At 47.3% G+C, this 27,218-nt stretch overlaps 1 protein-coding gene and 1 long non-coding RNA gene across 4 annotated transcripts in view; one reads left to right on the forward strand and one right to left on the reverse strand.

Moving 5' to 3' along the window:
• Positions 1 to 3,855: 3,855 nt before the first annotated feature.
• Positions 3,856 to 27,218, reverse strand: part of LOC115832406 — a 72,552-nt gene continuing 49,189 nt past the window's right edge. For 2 of the 3 annotated variants that reach the window (XR_004027900.1, XR_004027899.1), the window contains one exon: positions 3,856 to 4,039. This is a non-coding gene — a long non-coding RNA (uncharacterized LOC115832406). Of the gene's footprint in view, positions 4,040 to 22,990; positions 24,468 to 27,218 lie in introns of those variants that run through there. The other variant, XR_004027898.1, reaches the window with a different exon arrangement.
• Positions 17,446 to 27,218, forward strand: part of LOC100588639 (HLA class I histocompatibility antigen, A-11 alpha chain-like) — a 462,712-nt gene continuing 452,939 nt past the window's right edge. The window contains 9 exon segments of the mRNA XM_030803253.1: positions 17,446 to 17,549; positions 17,680 to 17,936; positions 17,938 to 18,032; positions 18,034 to 18,473; positions 19,063 to 19,338; positions 19,459 to 19,575; positions 20,019 to 20,051; positions 20,194 to 20,241; positions 20,414 to 20,447. Coding sequence (XP_030659113.1) covers positions 17,486 to 17,549; positions 17,680 to 17,936; positions 17,938 to 18,032; positions 18,034 to 18,473; positions 19,063 to 19,338; positions 19,459 to 19,575; positions 20,019 to 20,051; positions 20,194 to 20,241; positions 20,414 to 20,418 — 1,335 coding nt within the window. The 5' untranslated portion in view covers positions 17,446 to 17,485 and the 3' untranslated portion in view covers positions 20,419 to 20,447.

Below are 27,218 nucleotides of genomic sequence, written 5' to 3' on the forward strand. Positions count from 1 at the left end.
GCAGGCCAACTAAAGCTAACAATTATGTATATTTAAAACAGCTAGAAGAGTGGATTTTAAATGTTCCCAACACAAGGAAATGATACATGCTTGAGGTGATGGATTCCCTAAACACCCTGATTTGATTATTCCACACTCTGTGCATGTATCAAATGATCACATGTGCCCCATAAACATATACAAATGTTATGTATTACCTTTAAAAATATTTTTAAAATAAACTCAACACAATATGAGACATTTTAAAAAGTACAAAAATATGACCATGATAAAAATTGACAAATATTTCCTTTTTATCAAGATCCACTTAGTAATTTCAAGCAGAATGAAGCCCATACAGCATCAGAAGAGGTGGCTCTCTTGAGAGAATCTTCTCCCCAGTTAGAAAGGTAGAAACAGAATTCCTGGAGAAAGTAAGACTTTGGAGAACTGCACAGCACCTCTTCTTGGTGTCTTGGGTTACCCAGACTTAGGGAGGGTTCACCTTCTGGGGAAAACTAAACGTTGATTCTTGTTCTTTTTTTTTCTTATTGCAAGACCAAAAATTCAGAAAACCAAGAGAAAGCATCAAGCCAAAGGGATATACTCTCTTTTATTTTTTAGAATATCCACTACCAAGGATGATCCACGCTGTTATGAGATGAATTGTGTCCCTCCCCAACCGAAATTCATATGTTGAAGCCCTGTGTTGAGAAGACAGAAGTGACCATCTACAAGCCAAGGAGAGGGCCTCAGAACAAAGCAACCCTGCAGCACCTTGACCTGCACCTGTAGCCTCCAGAACTGTGAGACAATAGGTATTTATTATTTTACTCACCCAGCCTGTGGTACTTAGTTATGGCAGCCCTAGCAAATTAAAACAGAAATATTACCTTTTCTACCCTATCCTATGTATCAACATGTGATTTTTTTGTTGTTTGTTTTGTTTTGTTTTGTTTTGTTTTCAGATGGAGTCTCGCTCTGTCACCCAGGCTGGAGTGCAGTGGCACAATCTCAGCTCACTGCAAGCTCTGCCTCCCGGGTTCACGCCATTCTCCTGCCTCAGCTTCCCGAGAAGTTGGGACTACAGGCGCCTGCCACCATACCCGGCTAATTTTGTATTTTTAGTAGAGACGGTGTTTCACCGTGTTAGCCAGGATGGTCTCGATCTTCTGACCTCGTGATCCACCCGCCTCGGCCTCCCAAAGTGCTGGGATTACAGGCGTGAGCCACCGCACCCGGCCAACATGTGATTTTTTTAAGAATATGAATTGCCTGGGATTCCAAAACATAGAGTGAGTCAATGGAAAATGGATGATATAGGGTCATTTCCAAGCCTTGGTGGGTTTCTTGGCCACCACACAAACATGGATGTGTCCCCATTTCTTTTCAGTTTCACACACAGCAAAAGTTGTGGACACAGAATCACAAACTGTGTTTAATTTATTTGAGATACTGAGTGAGCTAGTTTTGCCCTAATTTTATAGAAAGATGATGAACAATCATAATTGCTAGACCAAAGAGGCTTTTTGGCAGGGGATCGCAGGTATACCATGTTTTCTCCTACTTTTAAGGTACTTTTCCTAAAGAGTCTTGTCTAGGAGTAAATGTCATCACTTTGCTTTTTTCCTCTACATTGATCACTTGGTCCTCCCTGCATTTCAGTAAGGTTGCTAGAATGGAGGCATTTGTCCATGATTCACAGATGAATCAGAGGCCCTATGAGTAGGGAGTTTCTCCTGAAGTCACACAGCACATGAGTGGTGGAGCAATGACAGGCAAATGACTCTCCAGGTCCCTAGTCCAGTTTTCTGGGTGCCATGAAAATTACAGCCTTTGGTTTCTCTTACAATGTGGTTCATTTCTGAACCTGAGAAGGAGAATGCACCTCAGGTGACATTTTTTGTTGTTCTGCACTTGTCTGAGGATGACCCCAAAAGATTTTTAAAGACCAATTCTTTGGCTACCAACCCTATTTGGCCAAGTTATGGACATGGAGCAGGTGAAAACTGCCTTTATCTATTACATGCCTGAAGATTCTGAGACCTATGTGAATCAGGTAAGCTCCACATGCAGAGGGACACCCACTCTCCCACCCGCTTATTTTCTGTATCTTTTCACACTTCACATCCTCATCCCTCCCTCTGGCTGTCTTCCCTCTTTGGGGTCTTCTAGTCCTACCCTCTGTCTCCTTCCAGGTGACTAGAGCAGGCTGGTTTGGAATAGGGCTTGGCCATCACGCTTGTGTTGGATGTGAATGATGCCAGGATCCTCAGAGATGGGCAGCATCGCTTTAAGTTCAGTGTTAGTGAGCTGACTGATGAGACAGATGTCTCCTCCACAGTGAGTGCTGATTTCATGAAACCCTTAGTTCCTCCCTATTCCTTACTGTGTCTTCAGTCCCATCATGTGGGTCATGGGCACTTAACACATAATGAACAATTGAATGGTTCATGCCCCCTGGCCTTTGATGCTGTGTTGGGATGTTTTGCTGGCCTCTGTGTGGCATCTCTATCTTCTCTCATCATATTACATCTCTTCCCCCACCCCCAAGTCCGTCCTCTGAACCCAGGCAGTACACCAGCATCCACATGTGTGCTGTGTGCTCCTGCCTCGCTTTGTCCTTTTCATGCCTTATTCTCACTGTGTCATGTTTCCTCCTCAGTTGAACAGACACAGTAGGAGACTTGCTCATTCTGGAATGTGACCATCTGCCCTTCAGGAGAGGACAGCAGGGTGGGGGTGAAGGAGACCCTGCTGCCCCCACCCCTGACAGCCACCACCACCACCCCCTGGCTTTCCTCTTCTGCATCAGCACCACTCCTGAACCCCATTCCTGATTGTCAGAATTTTTAATGTAACTAAAAATGAAACACAAATGCATCTGCATTATGTGTGGGTGCTCTCTCGTTTTATTGTATTTGGGGTGAGGTTATTTTAGGGCATGGTCCAGGATAAATTCCTGTAAGGCCTGAGTGTCCTGCTGCGAGGTCAAAGGGGGATGGGACTAAGACTGCAGAGCCCTGGCTCCCCCACTACCTGCCAATTGCCAGTCCTTTGTTGGGGTCTCTTCTGCTTTATATGGCCCGAAAGAGACTGGGATGTTTCTGATCCCGGGGTTTCTGGGGGTGGCACACAGTATTTCCAGGGATAGAGGGTGCTGTGGGCACTGGTGGGAAGCTTGGGTGTCTCCACCCAGGCTCTCTTGGTGCCTCCTCATCTGTTCCTTCAGCTTCTGGATCTTGAGCCCCAGGGCTTCAGCCCTAACCCCCTCCTGCCCTCCCAGCAGGGCCTCATCCAGCTCCACCTGCTGCTCCAGCAACTCCTCAGCTTGGGCCAGCTCAGCTGTGTGGGGGGCTCACGGCCCTGTTGAGGGGCAGTGGTGGAGGGAGCATCAGCCAGGGTAGGGGGCTGAGGCCCTTGGAACCTGTGTTGCAGGGTCTGGCTATAAATGAGGAATTCGACCTCTTTTTCTCTTTTTCTAGTCCATTAGCTTAAGGCCCCCTGTACTGCGAAGCCCAGGAGCTCCTTGTCTTGGGCATAGGTGTCTGGGGGGCAGATAGAGATCCCTGGCTCAGGGAGTATAACTGGATGCCTTGAACAAAGATATGGGGTCACTGGAAAGAAGGGACCGGCTGTCCCTCCCCACTAAGAAATGATTAACTTTTAGATGAGGGGGAATTCCTGTTCAAGGACTCCGTGGACTGTGCTGCTCTGGAGGGGGTGGGAAGAGGGAGCCATGAGGTCTGGGCTGGGATGTGCTTGGGAAGGAGCTGAGAGCTGAGAGCTGTAACTACGCAAGGAGCTGCAGGGGTGAGGTTGGTGCAGCGCGGGATTTAGAGGCTTTCCCCCACACTCCTGTGCTGATCCCCTTCATCTCCTCCACCCCCACCCTTGGTGTCCGTCAACATACGGGGGTGCCCTCATCTTCCCACTGCCCCTGGAGCTGTTCTGCTCTTCCATGCTTGCCTTGGGGTTTTCAGAGCAGCATCTTTGTGAGTCCTGGAGTGCTAGGGACCAGGAGGGCAGGAGGAGGTGAAGACAACAGCACCGAGAGATCCTGGAAGAGAAAGGACCATGGTGGGTGAGGCAGGGAGCAGTCTGAGTTGCCCAGAAGACACCAGGAGCCAGCTCTCTGCAGGCCTTGGCTTTGCTTCAGTGCCTGGCCCTGCATAGGCCCCCGCCCCTGTCCCGCTCTGCTGCCCCCATCTCCCTCTCAGACTGGCCTCAGACAGAATCCAAACCAACTGTTTCTGATGTGAAAAATGTTCCTGCCAATTTAGGCAGAGCTTGCTTTAGAGCACTGGTGCCCAGCCTTCCACAGGTCTTGTGTCTGTTTTTCTTGGCACTGTGTTTCTTCTCACTTATTTTTCTGAATTGGCAAGGCAGGAATTCCATCACTGGTTTGCAGAGGAGGAAACTGACTCATATGGGTTCATTCAGCACTCACTCACTGTAAAAGTGTCTGTCAGGGACAACTGTGGGCCAGATGTGCCCAGGGCTCTACAGCTAGCTGGTAGAAGGGCCTGGAGGGTTCATATTCAGGTCCATCTGACTTGAAAACTGATATTGACCTTACTTAAGTACAGATTCCCGCTTTACAATCCATGCCACGAACTTTATTGTCATATCTAAAGAAGTTACCACAGCAGCCTTTAGCAACCACCCTCCTGATCAGCCAATAGTCAACACTGAGGCAAGACCCTCCCCCAGCAAAAAGATGAGCAAAACCTCCCCACCCTCTCTCAGGATGCTCCTGCATCTCACAGCTGCAGCAACAACCTGGTCTCCCTGAGGACATGACCCCCTCCGAAGTCATCCCACATGGAGGAGTTTCCCCAGGAACTTGTACCCCTGGGTTCAGAGGTGAGGTGGGGTCCTTGCTCCTCACTGTGGTTCTCACACCTTTCTCCCTCCCTCCTCCCTAAACCCCTAAGCTGTCAGCAGATTGGGGACCCATTCCCCATATTGTAGCCATTCCCTGTGGGCCCCAAGCCATTCCTCTTGATCCTGACCCTTGTAGCTCCTGGTTCACTGTCACCCTCTCCAGCAGTGCTGTCTCCTCGACTCGGTGACTTCAACATACACAGATGTGGTGGGCTGAGTAACAGTCCCCAAAGATGTCCAGTCTTAATCCTTGGAAAGTGTGAATAGGTTGCATTGCATGGCAAAAGGGATATTACTCATGTAATGAAGATTAAGGACCTTAAAATAGGGAGAGTATCCTGGACTCTCTGTGTGGGCCCAGTCAAAACACATGGGCCATTAAAAGCAGAGAAACAGCCCGGCTGGAGTCAGATTCTGCAGAGGAGGAAGGCAGAGGAGACACAAAAGAGGGGAGGTCAGAAGTTCCAAGCAGGAGGATTGGATGTGCCTTAGGCGCTATGTGTGAGTGCCTGAGAGAAGTCTCTGGGAGCTAAGGGTGGCTCTTAACAAGCAAGTGGAAACTTCTATTCTATCGGCAAGAAAGTGAATTCAGACAAGAATCTGAATGAGCTTGGAAGTGGATTCTTCCCCAGAGTCTCCAGGAAGGAATGCAGGCCTTCCCGTACGTTGATCTTAGCCCCATGAGACTGGCTGGACTTGCAACCCACATGACTGTGACATGATAATTAGGTGCTGTTTAAAGCCATTTGGATTGTGGTAATTTTATGGCAGCAATAGATACCCATACAGCAGAGAAGATGCCCTCACTCCTTGGCCTCTCAGATCCTGGAACTCCTCTCCTCCATGATCTTCTCTCTCTGCCTGAATCTCATGCCCTTGTTATCCTCTAGGCCTCATCATGGCTAAGAACCCCAGTCCTTCCATACTGTCAATCTCACACTTCCCACTCTCTGACCGTCTTTCCACTGATCCCCTTGCACGGAGGCCACAGGCTCTGAGGACACTGATACTATCATTTTATCATATGTTGTGACATAATATCAGTGAACCACTCGTCGCCTATGTACCTGCTTTCCAGGCTTGGAGTCCACCCTGTAGTACATCAATTCCAACAATCCTTCCACCCCACTGGGATTCCCAGTCAAGTGATCCTGCCATCTACTCCCTGTCCCTCACTCTTGGTGTCTTCTCCTCCCTCCTCTCCCATTTTTAACTCTACAGTAAAAAATTTCAAGCCCTCCCTTGCCTCTCCCTTGCATTGTCATACTCACCTGGCAAAACTACACAACTGGTGGATTCCACCTCTGCCTACACTACACCTGCTCCATGAGCGGCAGGAGGCTGGAGAGCAGCACACAGCACACTGACTGGTCTCTTTAAATTTAAGATTCCAAACCTCATGGGGAGCCCCTAGCATTGATGTGGGCAGCAATCACCCTCTCCAGGCATGGTTCAGCCTCAGCCTCCTCTTGAGGAGACTCTTACACAGCTTCTCTTTGTGATCACACAACCAAACCTTATTCCTCATTCTTACTTCAGCTGATGACCTTGCTTCCTACTTCACTGAGAAAACTGAACACATTAGAAGACAACTTCACAGATTCCACCACCATCTACTCATGCATTTGCAACTGCACTGCATGTCAGGCATTTTACCACATGAGGGACTGTTGTGGGTTAATCATTCTGCTCCCAGCCAGAGCCAGTCCTTCTTCTGGTGCCCCAAATGTCAACCCTTATCATCTAGTTAAAGGTGTCAGTTCATCAATTAGTGTACCTTTTTTCTTTTTATCATCAACCTTTTTCCTCTCTCCCCACTGGATCATTGTGGCAGTCACGAGAATGCACATCCCAGCCCCTCAGCTAGAGGAAGCAGAACTGATGATGGCCCCAGCTCTTGAAGCCTGAAATCTATTGCCACATTTGCTCTGAGACCATACCTGCCCCTGATCTTTTCCAGCCAATGATTGAGGAAGCAGGGCAGAAACTAAAGCAGGAACATTTCTTCTCTGAAGGCTGACTGAAGTTCCAGGACTCCCTGTCTCCCTTACTGAACTTCCCTCAGCCTGCACAGGGTCTAAGATGCTTCCAGCTGACCTTCCTGCACTCTCTCCTTCACTAGGGCTCAGAGTTGCAGTGTGGTCTGATGGCTTTCCCAGTGTTTTCTGTCTCTCTCCTGAATTTCTCTCACAAGTATTTCCCCTAATAAATCCTTGCACGCTTAATACTGTATTGGGGTCTGCTCCTCAGGGGACCATAACTAACACAAGTGGTATGAAGGGTGACCCATGAAAACAGGCAAAAATGGGAATTTGAAATAATCTTGCCCACTGCCTGGCAGGCCAAGCGGATGCCACCCGGGTTGGTGGGGGACACAGAAAGTCCATGGAACAAGGTGCAGCTGAGCTGCTGTGGGTCTCACCAGTGCTGAGATGAGAAGATGCCCTGCTTAGGGGATGCTATGGCAGGTGCAGTGATAGAATGCCCTCCACAATAATGACGGGATTGGAGGGAAACTTACAAAGACAGTGGAGTTGGCTGGTTACTGCTCGGCTGTGTTGATGCCCTATAAAACGATCATGAGAATCTGCGGATTGTTAACAGTTGTCACTGGCTATATGTGACAGCCTCTGCATTGTCTCATGGAGAGGACTTTATCTCCAGCAGCGAAAGGGCAGATAGCATGGAATGGTAGCTGAAGACATCATTACGAGGGCCACAGTGCTCCAGAGATGTCTGACACTCAGCCAAAGCAGGCCTGTTACAGGAACGTCAGGGTCCTGGTGGGGAAACCTGAGATTCTGGAAACTGGAACAGGGTTATCCGATGGGTGCCCTCCAGGACCCTCTGGGAATGCAGAGGAGGCTCGCCATTTCCTAGTAATGGTTCCTACTTCCTATGCTGGAATATGCTGCAAAAGCCTCACCCCTATGATTCTGCGGGAATCCCACTCAGGAGGCTAGCAGGAATTAGCTGCCATTTCCCCATAGGAGCCCGAGGAGCACTTCTGGGATTGCAATTTGAGGGTGTTTGATCAAGAAACCAGTATTTTAGGCTGGATGAATAAAAACCCTTTGGCTTGGAGGCACTTTCTCAAGGCATGGGTTTATCAAATATCCCAGGACTTTGATAAGTGGGGGTAAACCCACTGCCGGGGTGAATCCATATAGACTAGAAAAAATGATGCCCAACTCTCAACAAGGTAGACATGTCTTAGTTTCCCTGGAACATGTAGAGGATGGAATAAGGAGGCTGAGGGAAGTGGGCGTGGTGAAGGCCCACCAGGACCATGCTCCACAAGAGGGCCCAGAAGGCACACCTTCCACCAGAGCCTCAGGAACTTGATGGTGAGAGGGACCTGCATCACTAAGAAGTGTCAGGGTGTTGTCCTCAGCAGGCTGGGGGTGATAGTAGTAAAGATGGTCCCAGAGTTGCATTTATCCATATCCCTGGGGAGAGTGTAGCCCTGAAGAGGCAGAGAACAAGTGACCTGCAAAAGCCAGAGGGCACGGTTACTATGGCAACCTTAGAGTAGCAACCAGGAGGACACAAGCTGCAGGGGATGTGGGGAAGGTTAATAGAGGGTGGTGTCCCAGTGTTAGGACAGGTAGCCAACAAGGGCGCTGCTTGATATCTATGATAAGAAAGCAAGAATTGAGGAGCAGGAGGGTAAAGGTTTTTGACCCAATACAAAGTCATGATCCCATCCTCAATGCCAAGATCTCAGCCAAGATTCAGATTCAGATCTTAGTGACAGAGGAGTCCATATCCCTAGGAGGAAGACCCTGCAACCCCGTGGAAGTATATGCTGGCATAATTCCCTCAGTCCTTCAGCACAGGAACCTGTAGACATTTACTCAGGAGACTGTACATTGGGGAAAGGAAACAGGTAGAACTGGAGGGATTATTGACACTGGGTTTGAGCTGACATTGATGCCCAGATGCCCATAGCACTATCATGTCTCCCATCACAGTGGGGCTTATGGAGGCCAGGGAGTAAACCTGAACAAATTATGGCCCACAATGGGACCACTAGGCCAACAGACCCAACTCTGGTTATCTTTCAATTCCCTTAGTGCATAATTGACACTGATGCACCGCTAAGTGGAGCCACTCCCACACTCAGTCCCTAGTCTGTGGAGTAAGGACTCTCATTGTGCTGAAAGCCAAAGGGAAACCTCTGATACTGCCCACATCCTGGCAAAATAAAAAATCATAGTGTGTTCCAGGGTAGGTCTTGTGGAAGACACTGAAAGTATTGTGGGGGTCGCACCACCATTAGAAAGCTAAAGGATGCTGGGTGGTATTGATGCTATTGTCTCTAGGTAATCCAGCAACCTGTCCCTGAGGGAACCTGGTAAGGCCTAAAGAATGAATGAGATTACTCTAGATCTGGCCAAGTAGGAATTACAATTGCAGCTTTCATGTTGTCTGGTTATCACTGGTACAGTAGGTTAATAAAGCCTTGGGCACACAGTGTGCAGGTGTGGATTTGGTGAGTGCATTCCTTTCCACTCCAATTAGAAAGTGGATATGGGCTGGGGGCGGTGGCTCACGCCTGTAATCCCAGCTTTGGGAGGCCGAGGCAGGTGGATCACCTGAGGTCAGGAGTTCTAGACCATTGTGGCCAACATGGTAAAACCTCGTCTCTACTAAAAACACAAAAATTAGCCAGGCATGGTGTCAGGCCCCTGTAATCCCAGCTACTCGGGGGGCTGAGGCAGGAGAATCACTTGAACCAGGGAGGTGGAGGTTGCAGTGAGCCAAGATTGCGCCATCGCACTCCAGCCTGGGGGACAAGAGAAAGACTTTGTCAAACAAAAAAAGAAAGGAAGGAAGGAAGGAAGGAAGGAAGGAAGGAAGGAAGGAGGAAAAAGAAAGAAAGAAAGAAAGAAAGAAAGAGAAAGAAAGAGAAAAAAGAAAGAGAAAAAAAGAGAGAAAGAAAGAGGATATGGAGTGATTCACATTCATGTGGAATCAACAACATATTTATTTATCGTTTGCCTCAGGGCTATTGTAACTCCCCTGCCCTCTATAGTATAGGCTTGAGACTATACTAGACATACTGTGTATCTTTTGGGATATTAAATCAGCACATTTAATTGACAACTTTATGTTGACTGGGGTAGATAAGCAGCAGGTAGAAAGTGCACTGGAGTCCTTTGCAAAACACATGCAACCCACAAGGTGAAGATAAACCTTACACAACTACAAAAGTGGGCACTGAAGTGAAGTTTTATGGGTGAACAAGTGCCAAGTGTTTAGGGGAATGCAGGTGTGTCCCCTCCAAGGTAAAAGACAAACTGTTTCATCTTGCATCCTCACCAGAAGCAAGGAAGCACACTGCCTGACAAGCCTCTTAGAGTTCTGACGACACCACATTCCACATCTAGACATATTGCTTTGGCCCACAGTCTAGGTGACATAGGAGGATGCCAGCTTCAAGTGGAGCCTACACAGGAAAGGACCCTGCAGCAGATCCAGCCATGGTACAAGCAGTCACCATCCCTCAGACCCCCTGGAGCTGGTGGTGCCAGTGGTGGGGAAAAATGCAGGATGGAACTGAACCAAGCACCAGTGGGAGAGTCACAATGGAGGGCCTGGGATTCTGGAGTAAGATCATGTCATCCACAGCAGAGACGTATGCCTCCTGTTATAAGCAACATTTAGTTCCTTGTCCTGATTTGATAGAATGCTTGACCATGGGACACCAAGCAACTATGTGGTTCCAAGTGCCTGTGTGACCCACGAAGTCATAGATGGTACAAACCTAACAGCATCCATCATGAGGTGAAAATGGTCCACCTGGGTTGAGCTTGAATCCCAAGTTGACACCCACAGAAAACACCCAAGTCTGAAGTGACAGTGAACAACCAAACAGACAAATGGAAGTTAGCCAGCCTTCACCATGGGTCAGCCCAGGCCTGGTAGGAAGGGTGCATGAATGGAGCAACCACAGAGGCAGGCATGAGGCTATGTATGGGGCCAACAGCACTGACTCCCCCCTACCAAGGCAGATCCACCTGCTGCCACCTCTGAATGTCCAACTCATTAGCATTTGAGGCCCATGATGTGCCCTAGTGGGGCACTGTTTCTTTAGGTAACTACCTAGCTACTAAGTGACAAGTTGACTACATTTAGCTACCTCCATCCTGGAAGGGCCACAGGTTCATCTTCACAGGATTAGGCACCTATTCTGTGGGTGGGTTTTTCTGTCCTGCTCTCAGACACTCAGCCAGCACCACTCTCTGTGGGCTGTTCACATTCCTGATCCGCAGGCTAGGCGGTGCTCCTAGCCCATTATCTGCCTGAAGGACCCACTTGGCAGGGAAAGTTTCAGTGTTTCCATGGCTGTTCCTATCACCATCTGCACCACCCAGGGGCTGCCAGCCACAAATAATGCTGGACAGCTCTTCTACAGGCACAGCTCAGTGCCAGCATGGAGGAAGCACTCTGAGGGGTGGGTGCCATCCTTCAGGACATGATGCATTGCTTGAATCAGAGACATCTCTACAGTGCTGTGTTCTCAATAGGAAGAACATGTGTGTCCAGAAATCAAAAGGTGGAAGCAGGTTTGGCTCCATGTCCAATGTCTTAGATTCACTCAATGGGGTATTTTGCATATTTTATCTCCCAACACTGGGCTGTGCAGGATACGAGGTTCTGGTTTCCAGAGGGTACCCTTAAAAGGAGACAAAAGACAGCCCACTGAACTACACATTACGGTTGTCACCAGAGAAGTTTGGACAGTATGTGCCCAGAAACCACTTGGTGAGAAGAAGGGTCTCCTCCTCTCCAGGCCCAGGTAATAGATCCTCATCCCCAGGAGAAGGCATGGCTACTTTCACACAATGAGGGTAGAAGTGTGTGTGGAAACCAGACATCCACCTGAGAGCCTTCTGGTTTCCCTTGCCCCATTGTAAGTGTGAGCAGAATCATCTAGCAATTCAGCCTAAGAGGATTTGATTTCCAAGGGCCAAGACCCGGCAGGGCAGCAGGTTTGAGTCACACTCCTGGGTAATCTCCCAAGGCCCTGCTACTGTGCTCTGACATCCTCAGTACACTGGTGCTGAGGCCCTGCTTCCCATGGGCTGTTCCCAACCACTGATGGGTCACACCAGTGACACTAAGGCAGGACATTCCTGGGAGACAGAGGATTCCTCTGATTACCAACTGTAGCTCGAGGACTCCTCCATGGCCTTGCTCAACTCTCCTTAGATTGCCTGTGGTCTAGGACACATCCAGTAAACCTTCTCTCCTTCTGTCCATCACTGGGGGTCACTGACACTTGGATCTTGGTCTGTTGCCTTTCCCAGGGTAACCTACCTCCCTCGCCACATCATCTGTCAGGTGTGTCCCGTAATAAAATGCTGTAACTTTAATCTCATGATGGCACTTGCTTTTCGGAGTATTTGTACTACAAAATCGTTTTCATCTGCACACCAGTGACCTCTTACTTATTCCAATTTGTAAAATCCTTTTGTTTATTCAACTTCTTCTACCTGCATTGGCTCCGTTTGGCTGGTATTTGTATTATGCTTTTGATATTTCGATGTTTGTTGCTGTAAGTTACTAAATTTGGGGGTAGTTTGTTATGCAGCAATGGATAACTAATGAAGCCCTCTTACGTTTCCGTTATTCTATAGAGATTAACTACACCTGTTTTATTTCCTCCCATTTTGACAATATTAACCATACATAGGGTTTCTCGTTTCTCAATGCCTGTTCTTTTATTTTAGTTTATTTTCTCCTTCATTCCTTCCCTTTCTCCTTCCTTCTGTCTCTCCCTCCCTGTCTTTCTTCTCTATTTCTATTCAAGCTCTCACTCTCTCTCGTTCTCACTCCCCTTTCCTTCCCTTTTCTTTCCCTTCCTTTTCCTTCTTCTTTCATTCCTTCCTTTGTTCCTCCTTCTTTCTTTCCCTTCCTCCATTTTTTTCCATTTTATTATGAAATTTTCCTAGCATATAAAATAACCCTATGTGATTGGGCTAGAAGTAAGCATTTTCTGAATCTATATGTCAAAAGTATAATGCCATGGTATATGAGAAACAAGTAACCAACAGGAAGTTATTAACAGAGTCTGAATAAAAATCCCTGCTATAATTCTGCAGCCAAGACAGTGGCTTTTAACTCAATTCCTTCAACTCTGTTTTCAGAACATATCATCAACATCAAGTATTACACATTTATTGTAAAAGTTTAGGCCAGGCATGGTGGCTTACACCTGTAATCACAGCACTTTGGGAGGCTGAAGTGGGTGGATCACCTGAGTTCAGGAGTTTGAGACCAGCCTGGCCAACATGGTGAAACCCCCGTCTCTACTAAAAATACAAAAATTAGCCGGGCGTGGTGGCGGGTGCCAGTAATCCCAGCTACTGGGGAGGCTGAGGCAGAAGAATCACTTGAAACGGGAAGCAGAAGTTGTAGTGAGATGAGATTGCACCACTGCACTCCAGCCTGAGCAACAAACAAGACTCTGTCTCAAAAAAAAAAAAAAGTTTAAGTTGGCACAATCACTTTGGAAATCATATTACCATTATCTAGTATGGTTAAAGTCCATACAACATATCATCCACCCGTCCCACCCCTAATCATACACTTCTTGCCAATGTGCCCAGGAGACATGTACACTAATGTTTATGGCAAAACCTGGAATCAGCCACTTATACACCAATAGGAAATGAGTGAAATTGTGGTATAACCATAAAATGTAAACTTTCATCAGTGATAATAAATTAATGACAGCCTTCCACGCCACAGATAACTCCTATACGTAATGTGCATCGTGGGAAATAGATGCAGTAGGAATTTGTAGTACAGGAAGCTTAAAAACCAGCAAAAAAAACCCTAATATTTGGTTTGGGGATATAATTACTGCACAAATTGATAAAAAAAAAATACAAAGGAATAATAATCACAAGACTCAGGGCAGAGTCTCCTTCTGGGTGATGTGAATGGGCAGCAGACCAGCGGAGCTTTACAGGTTCATGTTTTACACCAGTGTTGGGCACCCTGGTAGTTACATGATTATAATTTGTCAAACAGAGTTTTTCCAATTAAAATATAGCTGGTTTTTATAAAAATGAAAGAGAAAAGAATTCCAAAGTTCATTGCAAGGATCCTTAACAAGAACTACTTACGTTGGAAGGAAACCACTGAGAATTATAAGGAGCCATGTGACAGAGAGGACCAGGATGCCATGAAAGTGGCCTTGGCTAATAATAGATCATTTGATCCTTGGCTTACTGACATCTCTCTAGATTTTCAAGTATATAATGTTTAATCTGATTAGCAAGGTAATTCCATCTTGCAAAGGATTTATGACGTTACATTTTATCACATGTACAACTGAATTAAACTTTTACAGAATTGGAAATGCACATCATTGATCAAAATGAAGGAAACAAGAAGAGTAGAAAGTAATAACCAGTGATGGAATAGCAAATATGAATGGAAAACACAATAGGCCTGCAAAAAATAAAACAAAAACAAAACTTCAGAAGCACATAATAGCAATGCTATATAGAATCATAGCAGTGTCCAAATCACTTCTACCACATATCATTCAATACCACAACAAAAGATGTTAAGTTTGTTATAGAATGCCTACCGAATAGCCAGTTTTTCGATAAACTTGTTTCCCAATTCTAATTAACGATTTCGGGCTACTACATCAAACCAAAGTTATTGGCATTATGCTAAGCTAGACATGTTGACTGCAGTATGAGATTTTGTAGAGATGAGGGTTTCACCATGTTGCCCAGGCTGATATTGAACTTCCGGAGTCAACAAATCTGCCTTTCTCTGCCTTCTACAGTGCTAGGATGGCAGGTATGAGCCACCACACCTGACCTAAATTAATTATAAGACATTAAACATGTAACTTAGTTTTAAAAGGTAAGGAGAATTTCCATGGCTGAAGAGGATAAATTTTATTACCGTTCACAATGATCGCTTTAGTTGAACTTCAATTTCCAACTGTGTCCCAATTAAACACAAAAGGAAGATCCAACCCTTGCTAGACTGATTCTATGATGGCCCCAACAACCACCTCCTGGTCATTCACCTTCCCCCAATTATTCAACCAACTCTAATGTAGGTGCTGCTGTGAAGGAATTTAGCAGATATAATTAAGGGCCTCAATTAGTCGACTTCAGGCTGGATTTATCCTGCTTGGACTGTCCTAATCAGGAGAGTCCTTGAAAGGACTGTGTTCTTCCTGATCATAGAGATTCGCAGTGTGAGAGGGATTCAGCATGAGGGGTTTCCTCCACTGCGGGCTTTGAAAATGAAGAGGCTGTGTAGGAAAGAATGCTGGTGGGCACCAGGAATTGAGCGCAGCCCTTCCTGTTCTCTACATTGACAGCCAGCAAGGAACAGGGACCTAGTCTTACAACTGCTAGAAACTGCATTCTGCCACCTCTGTATGAGACTAAAGGAGGATTCAAAATGAAGACTCAGGTTTGGGAAGCCCAGAACAGAGATTCCATCTACATCATGCCCAGATTTCTGACTAAGGTACTATAAACAGATAAATGGGTGTTGTTTGACCAGGCGTGGTACCGCACACCTGTAATCCTAACATTTGAGGAGCTGACACAGGAGGATCACTTGCAGCCAGGAGTTTGAGAACAGCCCAGGTAATATAGTGAGACACTCATCTCTACAATTTTTTTTTTTTAATTAGTTAGGCATGGTGGCACTTGTCTGCAGTCCTAGCTACTCTGAAGACTGAGGCAGGCGGATTCCTTGAGCCCGGGAGTTTGAGGCTGCAGCGAGTCATGATCATGTGAGTGCACTTCACCCTGGATGACAGTGGGAGACTCTGTCTCTAAAAACAAATAAATGAATACAACAAACGGGTGTTGTTTAAAGCCAATGTTTGTGATAATTTGTTACACAGTCTTATAAAATTCATACACAGGCTCAACAGACTCATGGAATTAACTGATGAATTTATATACACACTAGTTACATAAAAAAACTTTCTTAACTTTTTCAGTGTTTTACATTTTATAATTTTCTGTGATACAATTTAATACACTCATATTTCATTCAGTCAGTCAACAAAAATTAATTTAGTCCCTACAATGAACCAGGTATGCCCTTATATGCTCACGTGCCTGACATTCTAGAAGCTTCACAAGACCGAGGTGGAGCCACTGGAGTGTTTTAGGTGGAGAAATGACACACTTTGACTCACAGGAGCAAGACCACTGTGGAGAGAACAGTCACGTAGCAGGTAATGGGAGAGTGCCAGTGTCACAATTCAGGAGTGACAGGGTGGTGGGGACTAAAGGGAGAGGAGGGCCTGAGGGATGAGAGGGATGGTGGGAAGGGCTGGAGAAGCAGGAGGTGAGGAAAAGGAGCAGAGGGACAGAATTCAAAAGCAGCAGAATTCTTAGGTTTGAACACATTGTTTTATAGTATTTCAACACGTCCATCTACAGAGCCTCGCGGGGTGTTACTTGCAGTTGGCCTTAATACCTTAAGTGGGTCTGCTTAAAAACTAATTGTTTTTTTATGTTAATCAGGTTTTAAAAATACTAAGTGTTCCTATAAAATATACACACCACTTAGATGTGGATACTTCCTAAAAACAGGCAGTGCATGAGCACTGGTGATGGGCATTGTGACTGCATCGAGCGCTTGCAACTTTGAGGTGAATAAAGTCTGTAATGACTCCTGGTTGCAACATATAGGAACACAGTGGCTACTTTGTATTGAGGAGACACCCTGGACTCACACAGAAACTCAGGGCTATGGAATGAAGGTAAATTTAAGACACCACAAGCGGGAGTCACAGATACCTTGTTTGTGAAAGTGAAACTTAGGAGCTTTGTGAGTCCTGTTGTAATGCTTTTAGACACATTTATACATCAAGGGGCCAAAGTCACATTTTTTTACCGATTAGATTCCTGATCATTCAGGGGTTACCAAGATTCTGTTACCCACTGTAGTTAATGCACAAAAAGCAAACTGGTCTCTATTCTATCTCATACACTCAGGCACAACTTTTCCAGATTTAAAGAAAAAGAAAAAAGAAAGAAAAGAAAAAAAGCTCTGTCTCTACACCTCCATTCCCAGGGCGAGCTCCCTCTCTGGCAACCAGCTCCCTGGGGTGAGTTTTCTTCTAGTAGAGTCCAGGGGAACAGGTAAGGAGTGGGGAGGCAGGGAGTCCATTTCAGGGACAGGAATTCCGGGATGAAAAGTGAAGGCAGAGGGACCGGGCCCAAGCCGAGGGTTTCTTCCTGGTTTCTCAGACAGCTCCTGGGCCAAGACTCGGGGAAACATTGAGACAGAGCGCTTGGCACAGGAGGAGCTGGGTCAGGGCGAAGTCCCAGGGCCCCAGGCGTGGCTCTCAGGGTCTCAGGCCCCGAAGGCGGTGCATGGGCTGGGGAGGTGCAGCGTTGGGGATTCCTAATCTCTGCAGTTTCTCTTCTCCCTCTCCCAACCTGCGACGGGTCCTTCTTCCTGGACACTCACGACGCGGATCCAGTTCTCACTCCCACTGAGAGTCGGGTTTCTAGAGAAGCCAATCAGCGTCGCGCGGCCCCGTTCTAAAGTCCCCACGCAACCACCGGGACTCGGAGTCTCCCCAGACGCCAAGGATGGGGTCATGTCGCCCCGAACCCTCCTCCTGCTGCTCTCGGGGACCCTGGCCCTGGCCGAGACCTGGGCAGGTGAGTGCGGGGTCAAGAGGGAAACGGCCTCTGCTGGGAGGAGCGAAAGGCCCGCCCGGCCAGGGCGCAGGACCCGCGGAGCCGCGCGGGGAGGAGGGTCGGGCGGGTCTCAGCCTCTCCTCGCCCCCAGGCTCCCACTCCTTGAGGTATTTCAGCACCGCCGTTTCCCGGCCGGGCCGCGGGGAGCCCCGCTTCATCGCCGTGGGCTACGTGGACGACACGCAGTTCGTGCGGTTCGACAGTGACGCCGCAAGTCCGAGGATGAAGACGCGGGCGCGGTGGGTGGAGCAGGAGGGGCCGGAGTATTGGGACCTACAGACACTGGGCGCCAAGGCCCAGGCACAGACTGACCGAGTGAACCTGCGGACCCTGCTCCGCTACTACAACCAGAGCGAGGCCGGTGAGTGACCCCTGCCCGGGGTGCAGATCACTTACTCCCCGCTGCATGCCTCACGGACGGCCCTGGTCCCCTGAGTCTTCGGGTCCAAGATCGACCCCGAGGCTGCGGGACCTTCAGAGATCCTCGACCCGGGAGAGCCCCAGGCGTCTTTACCCGGTTTCATCTTCAGTTGAGGCCAAAATCTCCGCAGGTTGCTAAGGGCCGGGCCGGGGCTCGGTGGGCGGGGCTGACCGCGGGAACTGGGCCAGGGTCTCACATCCTCCAGGGAATGTTTGGCTGCGACGTGGGGCCCGACGGGCGTCTCCTCCGCGGGTATGAGCAGTATGCCTACGACGGCAACGATTACATCGCCCTGAACGAGGACATGCGCTCCTGGACCGCCGCGGACACCGCGGCTCAGATCACCCAGCGCAAGTGGGAGGCGGCTAATGTGGCTGAGCAAAGGAGAGCCTACCTGGAGGGCACCTGCGTGGAGTGGCTCCGCAGACACCTGGAGAATGGGAAGGAGACGCTGCAGCGCGCGGGTACCAGGGGCCATGGGGAGCCTCCTCGATCTCCCGGGCTGGCCTCACACAAGGAGGGGAAGAAAATGGGACTACCACCAGAATATCGCCCTCCCTCCTGTCCTGAGGGAGAGGAATCCTCCTGGGTTTCCAGATCCTGTACCAGAGATTGACTCTGAGGGCCCACCCTGCTCTTCCTGGGACAATTAAGGGATGAAGTCTCTGAGGGAAGGGAGGGGAAGACAATCCCTGGAATACTGATCCGCGGTCCCCTTTGACCCCACAGCAGCCTTGGGCACCGAGACTTTTCCTCTCGGGCCTTGTTGTCTGCCTCACACTCAATGTTTGTCGGAGTCTGACTCCAGCTCCTCTGAGTCCCTTGGCCTCCACTCAGATCAGGACCAGAAGTCCCTGCTACCCCGCTCAGAGACTAGAACTTTCCAAGGAATAGGAGATTATCCCAGGTGCCTGTGTCCAGGCTGGTGTCTGGGTTCTGTGCTCCCTTCCCCACCCCAGGTGTCCTGTTCATTCTCAGGATGGTCACATGCGCGCTACTGGGGTGTCCCATGAGAGATGCAAAGTGCCTGAGTTTTCTGACTCTTCCTTTCAGACCCCCCCAAGACACACGTGACCCACCACTCTGTCTCTGAACATGAGGCCACCCTGAGGTGCTGGGCTCTGGGCTTCCACCCTGCGGAGATCACACTGACCTGGCAGCGGGATGGGGAGGACCAAACCCAGGACACGGAGCTGGTGGAGACCAGGCCCGCAGGAGATGGAAACTTCCAGAAGTGGGCGGCTGTGGTGGTGCCTTCTGGAGAGGAACAGAGATACATGTGCCATGTGCAGCACGAGGGGCTGCCTGAGCCCCTCACCCTGAGATGGGATAAGGAGAGAGATGGGGGGTCATGTCTCTTAGGGAAAGCAGGAACCCCTCTGGAGACCTTTAGCAGGGTCAGGGCTGGGTCCTGGAGGTCAGAACCCTCACATTCCCCTCCTTTCCCAGAGCTGTCTCCCCAGCCCACCATCCCCATTGTGGGTATCATTGCTGGCCTGGTTCTCCTTGGAGCTGTGGTCACTGGTGCTGTGGTCACTGCTGTGATGTGGAGGAAGAAGAGCTCAGGTGGGGAAGGGGGGAGGAGTGGGGTCTGAGTTTTCTTGTCCCACTGGGGGTTTCAAGCCCCAGGTAGTAGTGTGTCCTGCCTGGTTACTGGGAAGCACCATCCACACTCATGGGCCTACCCAGCCTGGGCCCTGTGTGCCAGCACTTACTCTTTTGTAAGCACCTGTGACAATGAAGGACAGATTTATCACCTTGATGATTGTAGTGATGGGGACCTGACCCCAGCAGTCACAGGTCAGGGGAAGGTCCCTGCTGAGGACAGACCTTAGGAGGGCAGTTGGTCCAGGACCCACATCTGCTTTCCTTGTTTTTCCTGATCCTGCCCTTGGTTTGCAGTCACACATTTCTGGAAACTTCTCGAGGGTCCAAGACTAGGAAGTTCTTCTAGGACCTCATGGCCCTGCAACCTTTCTGGCCTCTCACAGGACGTTTTCTTCCCATAGATAGAGAAGGAGGGAGCTACTCTCAGGCTGCAAGTAAGTATGAAGGAGGCTGATCCCTGAGATCCTTGGGAAACTGTGTTTGGGAGCCCATAGGGGAACTCACCCAGCCCACAATTCCTCCTCTAGCCACATCTCCTGTGGGATCTGACCAGGTCCTGTTTTTGTTCTACCTCAGGTAGCCAAAGTGCCCAGGGCTCTGATGTGTCTCTCACAGCTTGTAAAGGTGAGACCCTGGGGAGGCTGATGTGTGTGGGTTGTTGGGGGTAACAGTGGATATAGCTGTGCTATGGGGTTTCTTTGACTTGGATGTATTGAGCACATGATGGGCTGTTTAAGGTGTGACCCCTCACTGTGAGTGATATGAATGAATTTGTTCATGAATATTTTTTCTACAGTGTGAGACAGCTGCCTTGTGTGGGACTGAGAGGCAAGATTTGTTCATGCCTTCCCTTTGTGACTTCAAGAACCCTGACTTCTCTTTCTGCAAAGGCATCTGAATGTGTCTGTGTCCCTATAGGCATAATGTGAGGAGGTGGGGAGACCAGCCCACACCCGTGTCCACCATGACCCCCATTCCCCACACTGACCTACATTCCTTCCCCGATCACCTTTCCTGTTCCAGAGAAGTGGTGCTGGGATGTCTCCATCTCTGTCTCAACTTCATGGTGCACTGAGCTGTAACTTCTTACTTCCCTATTAAAATTAGAATCTGAGTATAAATTTACTTTTTTCAAATTATTGCCATGACAGGTTGATGGGTTAATTAAAGGAGAAGATTCCTAAAATTTGAGAGACAAAATAAATGGAAGACATAAGAACCTTCCAGAGTCCACGTGTTTCTTGTGCTGATTTGTTGCAGGGGAGGAGAGTAGATGGGGCTGTGCCCAGTGGGTGCTCAGGCCACCATGGGCTTTATGTGGTCACAGCTCAGCTGGGTCATCTTTGCTGCTCCATTGTCCTTGGCCCTTCAGTAGAACCTTGTCCCACCAGGACCTGTGATCACAGGGACTTGGATGTCACCTAGGGTGTTCCCTACACATAGAAGTCCTTCCAGTATCAAGAGACAAATTTTCAGACCCCTGTATCTCTTGCCCTCCTTCCAGGTCTCTTTCCTGAATTGTATTTTCCATCTTTTTCCCCAACCTTCTTAAAGGAAGCAGATTCTGAAATTTGCAGAGAGGAGGGGTCCTGTAGTTTCTCATCATAGGTAACTTTCTGTTGGAACTCCTCTTCTGCTCTCCTACTCTTCTTCCTGCCTGAGTTGTAGTAATCCCAGTGCTGGGTCCAATCCAAACTCATGCATTTATAAAGCAGAGTCTAATTTAGATTTATATGGGGTTGGAAAATTGGACCCACAAGCCTAGGATGATCTCTCCTGAACAGAAAAATATGGCTGTGTGCTGCAGTGTGCAGGAGGGTTGGTGTGGGAGGAGGTGGGGAGGACACACAAGCAGCCCTGGTGAGAAAAGCACTGGCAGCACTGATGTTGGTGTGAGACGATGTTGTTCTTTAGCTACGTTAATAAAGATATTGCCTTTCGGATAGGGAGGTGCTCTACAGTGATCATTCATTCAACTGACATTTGTTGTCTGCTAGGTATATGACTGTTTTTGCACTTAGAAAACATCATTAAAGTAAAAACAGAAAAATTTCTGGCCTCGTGGTGTATACGTTCTAGATGCAAGCTTGTCCAACCCACAGCTCTCGGGCTGCATGTGGCCCAGGACAGCTTTGAAGGTGAGAAGATTTTTGCTTATCTGTGGTGGCAAATATCATGAAAATTATGCACGCATATTTTTTTCTTTTTTCTATTCTTTCTGCTCATCAGCGGTCATTAGTGTATTTTATGTGTGGCTCAAGACAATGCTTATTCTTCCCATGTGGCCCAGGGAAGCCAAAAAATTGGACACCTCTGTAGGCAGATGATAGATACAGTATAAGCAGAGTAGGAACAGAAAATGCTTGAGTTAGAAGGTGGCAAGTGCTGTGTGGCAGGTGATCCAGAGGGTGGGCTGTGGGGACAGGGAGGTGGCTGTTGTGCTGGGTGGTCAGCATGGGCCTTATTGCAAATGTGACCTTGGAGTAAAGATTTGAGGGATGTGAGGAGTTGTCTGCAAGGATGTCTGGGAAAGTTCTTTTCAGGCAGGGGAACCTTCAGTGCAGATGCACTAGGGCAGGAAATTGTCTGTGTTCCTGGAAAAAGGAAGAGGCCAGAAGGGCTGGACACAGAGAAACTGAAGTGAGGTCAAAGATGTGGCTAGAGCAGGTAGCCCTGGAGGGTGTGGGAAGGGTGTTGACCTTTGCTCTGAATGACATGGGGAGGACAGTTTTGAAAAGTGGGACATAGTAGGGCTCATCCTTTGAAAGCTTCTTTCTGGCTGCTGTGCTGAGAACAGAATTGAGAGGTGGGGAACCAGTGATGCAGTGGGGAAAATGGTGGGAAAGGAGTACAGTATTCTAGGATGGACACGTTGCTTACCTTGACTAGGGTGTGAGCAGGGGAAATAGTGAAAAGTGAAGGGATTCTGGATGAATTTGAAGATGGACTCACAGCACTTGCTAATGGATTTATCTGTGGTGTGAGAAGAAGAATCAAGGACACCCACAGTATTGGACTGAGTGAGCAGAAGGGTGGAGCTGCTGTCAGTGGAGATGGGGAGACTCTGGCAGGAGCATAGAGAGGAGACGGCATCGCAGGCATTCAGTGGAGGAGACATCTATGAGGAATGCAGGTGAGGGGCCCAGATGCCTCTACAGCTACAGATTCATCATCCAATCACTGTCCTACTCCCACCACCCCTGTGTCTCAGAGCCAGAGCACTGATTCTCCCCTGGGCTGTCTGCACAGGTAGGTGAAAGTCAGGGAAGTTATGGTCTGCTGTTGGTTATAATAAGTCACAGATTATTATGCTTTCTCAGATAATTAAAGAAATAATAAGAGAATGTGTAATTAGGACACTTAAAAGACTACAATAATGCAAAGTTTTTTATTCATCTAAAGAAGGTAACATAAGAAAAATAGTTGAGCAAGAAAGAGATATTAGACGGCAGCAAATGACAATGTACAGACTTAAACCCAGTGAGGTCAATAATTACATTAAACATAATGGACTCAGACACTCTAATTACAAGACAAATAGTGCAGGGGGGTAAAAATAAATAAGTAAATAAATAATCATAGGCTGTTTACAAAAGCCATAATTTCAGTAGAAGGTACAGAAAAGTTGAAAGTAAAAGGATAGAGAAGAAATACCAGACAAACATTCATGAAAGACCACATGGAGATGCCATTTAGAAAAATTACAGGACACGAGTCTCCTGAGACATAGAGTACATGGAGACAGCTCACAAGGTCTTTTTCCCTTTTTTCAGAGACAGGGTCTGTTGCCCAGGCTGAAATGCAATGGTGGTATCATACCTCACTGTAACCTCAAACTCCTGGGCTGAAGCAATTCTCCTGCCTCAGCCTTCTGAGTAGCTAGGACGACAAGCCTGTGCCGCCACACCTGGCTATAATGTCTCATTTTCTCATTTGCTGTGGTGTGATCAAGGAAACAATACCATGCCATGTATTTGACTTGCAGCAGGTACACAACAAATGTCAGGTGAATGAAGAAATAAAACCACTTAGTAATCCAAGCCACATACACATTTACATCTTACAGATGAGGAGCAACATCCCAGACAAGTAAAGCAAAATAAATTGATTTACATCATCCAGAGCAGAATCGAGAACACATTCCCTGTGCTAAAGGAATCAGAGCTCTACTAGGGGTCATAGCTGATATCATGCAAGTCAGACACGCTAATTACTAGAACTGGAATTGATACATTTCAAGATATACTAAAGAAAGGGTTTGGAAGGATTAACTGAATGCAGAAATAGAGGAAGAAAATGGATTTGTTTAAAAGATGGTTGGAGTCTTTAAAGAAACAACATTTTTTTAAAGTGGCCTTATGTGGACCAAAGCAGAGATGAGCTCAAGTGTCAGGTGGGAAAATGCCTAAGTGCAGCTTCCAGACCCAAGGGAGACCTAAAAATCCTGGGACATTTTCGGTTGTCACATGGGGATTGGTGGAAGGGGGTGAGTGGGGCGCTGCTGGCAAACCTCCCACAATGCACAGGACAGAACACTCCACAAGATTCTCTGTCCCAAATTGTTAATAGTGCTGCTGTTGAGAAACCCGCCCCAGAGGTAAATGCTGTAATGTCCTCACCATTTCACAGATTAAGAAACTGAGGCACCAGGGGGAGAAGTGTCGGTAGGACCAGAGCTGCAGGTTGAATCCAGGCCACTTGGCTGCAAGGTCTTGGCTCCCCTGGTTAAGTCAGGGACCCAGTAGCCGACCACAAACAATCCCAGCTGCACGGTGCCTTCATGGTCTGTGGGCGCCTTCATGGTCTGTGGCGCCCCCTGGTGTTCACACTGGGCCTGTGGCCAAATGAGGCTTGAGGGAAAAGGAAAAAACAGGTTTGGGTAGGGGGATACTCTTTCAGGCTTTCCAGATTTCCAGCCACGACTTACGCTCAAAAAAAATAATGTCCGCCTTAATTATCTCTCCAACCCTGTTTTTCCCTGTCCAGGCCAGTTCCCTCCCTCGACTCCATCAACATCGGCACCTGCCAGACGCCCACCACCCACCATGTGAGGAGTGAAAAGGCCCCAGGATTAAAGGACAAGACGAGGTTCCACCCCAGCCACCCCTCCCCTCCTAGAGCTCTAGCTCTGTGCCTTTAGTGCTTAGGCTCTTAACCTGGGGTCCAGGAACCCACTTTCCTATGACACTGCATGCAGAAGTGATGTTACATGCACACACGACTTCATTACAGGACATTGGATATTAATATTCATCAGATCAGCTAGAGGCCCAAGATATCACTCTTCCCCCAACAGCTTGTGATCCTCTGAATTAAAGAAAGGGTAGAGATTGAGGGAGGCCCTAACTCCAAATCTTCTACCACTTCTAGTGAAGTGCTGAGAAGTGCAAGGTACTCAACCTGCTCTGGGGATACAGCAGGAAAGCAGAGTGTTTGCGGATTTCACATTCCATCAAAGAAATACCATTTTGACAAAATATCCAAGTCACTTTTCTTAGCCCCAGGCAGCAGTTCAAACAAACAACATCAAAAAAAACCAAAATCTTGGCCCAGGTGAAAGGTTTGAAGCTATAAAACTTTGTGAGACCTGTAGCTAGAGAGAAGGACAATTCAGTTTAGGGCTGCAGCAGAAAATTCCTACATCATATTGTGTTCTTCTTCATCATGAAGGTCCCCTGAAGGGACCTTCTCCCTTCAGCAGTGCATAGTGAGGCCATTTCCATGTGAAAAGATAGAATCTCCTGGGATTCCTGATGTTTACACTTACTACTCACTCCTTCACTTTGTAGATGCCAACTTCACATTAGACATCTTTCAGTTAATTTCCTTACTCTGTCTAAGCAGAGAATTTAAACTTCTTTCTGAAGCAGAAAACCAGGGACTGATTATGTGAGCTATCACCCCACTCTGTGGCTCTCTTAAGCAATAAGCATAAGAGATTGTGGGCCAACAAAATTTGTAGCAAAGTAAACATAAATCCTTCATTTCAGCCTATGTTTCAGCTTGTCTAGTGATGTTCCAGTCTTGCTCCAGTCTTAACATTTTAAAATTTATAATTTTACTTGAATATGATTTTATAAGAAGTCATATATATTCATTTCTGTTGAGTTTGTCAGTGAAAGCCTTCTCAAAACAACTGTGGAGGAAAGACAGGTAAATAAATGCATGGTGTTCCCATGTATTAGTGCTCACTGCGTCTTACAAATGTGTCAGCCCCACTGCAACAATGGTGCATCAACAAATGGTGCTAGAAACCTGGATATCAACACGCAAAAGAATCATGCTGGACAAAACTCATGTCCTTCCATTACACCCTTTTCAAAAATTAAGTCAGAATGACTCAAAGAACTAACCTTAAGAATTGAACCTGTAAAACCCTCAAGAAAATACTGAGGAAAATCTTATGGACATTAGAATTGGTAGTGGTTTCTTGGCTCGTGACCAATAGTACAAGTAATATAAGAAAAATGACAAATTAGAATGCATCAAAATTTAAAAACTTTTTTGCATCAAAGGACACTATTAAGAGAGTCAAAAGAAAATGCACAGACTAGGAGGAAATATTTGCCAATCACATATCTGATAAAGTATTAATATCCAGAATATGTAAAGAACTACAGTTCAACAATAGCAAAACAATCTCATTCAAAAATGGGTAAAAAATATGAACAGACAATTCTCTAAAGAAGATATACAATAAGGACATAAAAATAAGGAATGCTGGTCAGGCATGGTGGCTCATGCCTATAATCCCAGTACTTTGGGAGGCCGAGGAGGGCGGATCACGAGGTCAAGAGATCAAGACCATCCTGGCGAACATGGTGAAACCCCGTCTCTACTAAAAAAATACAAATATTAGTTGGGCATGGTGGCATGTACCTGTAGTCTCAGCTACTCGGGAGGCTGAGGCAGGAGAATCACTTGAACCTGGGAGGCGGGGGTTACAGCGAGCCGAGATTGTGCCACTGCACTCCAGCCTGGCAACAGAGCAAGACTCTGTCTCAAAAAAAAAAAAAAAAAAAAAAGGAATGCCAATAAGGACATAAAAATATGGTAAACTTCACTAGGCCAAGTGTTGGTGAAGATATGGAGAAATTGGAACACTTGTACACTGCTGGTGAGAGTATACAGTGGTGCAGCCACCATGGAAAACAGTATAGTGATTCCTCAAGAAAGTAAAAATAGAATTACTATATGAGCCAACAATTCCACTTTTGGGCATACCCAAAAGAACTGAAAGCAGGAACTCACCCAGATATGTGTACACTCAGGCCCATAGCAGCACTATACCCAATATCCAAAAGGTAGAAGCAACCGAGTGTCCACCAGAGGATGACTGGATAAACAACCCACGGTGCACATAAGCATGGAATATTATTCAGCCTTAAAAGTGAATGAAATTCTAATTGGATGAGCCTTGAAAACACTATAAGTGAAATAAGCCAGAAATAAAAACAAATATGATATTTTACTTATATAAAGTAGCTAGAATAAGCAAATTCATAGAAACAGAAAATAGAATAGAGATTACCAGGGGCTGGGGGTAGGGAGAATGGGCAGTTATGGTTTAATGGGTACAGTTTCTGTTTGGGATGATGAAA

The sequence above is a fragment of the Nomascus leucogenys genome, chromosome 22a (assembly GCF_006542625.1).
Source record: "Nomascus leucogenys isolate Asia chromosome 22a, Asia_NLE_v1, whole genome shotgun sequence".
Classification (NCBI taxonomy): Eukaryota; Metazoa; Chordata; class Mammalia; order Primates; family Hylobatidae; genus Nomascus; species Nomascus leucogenys.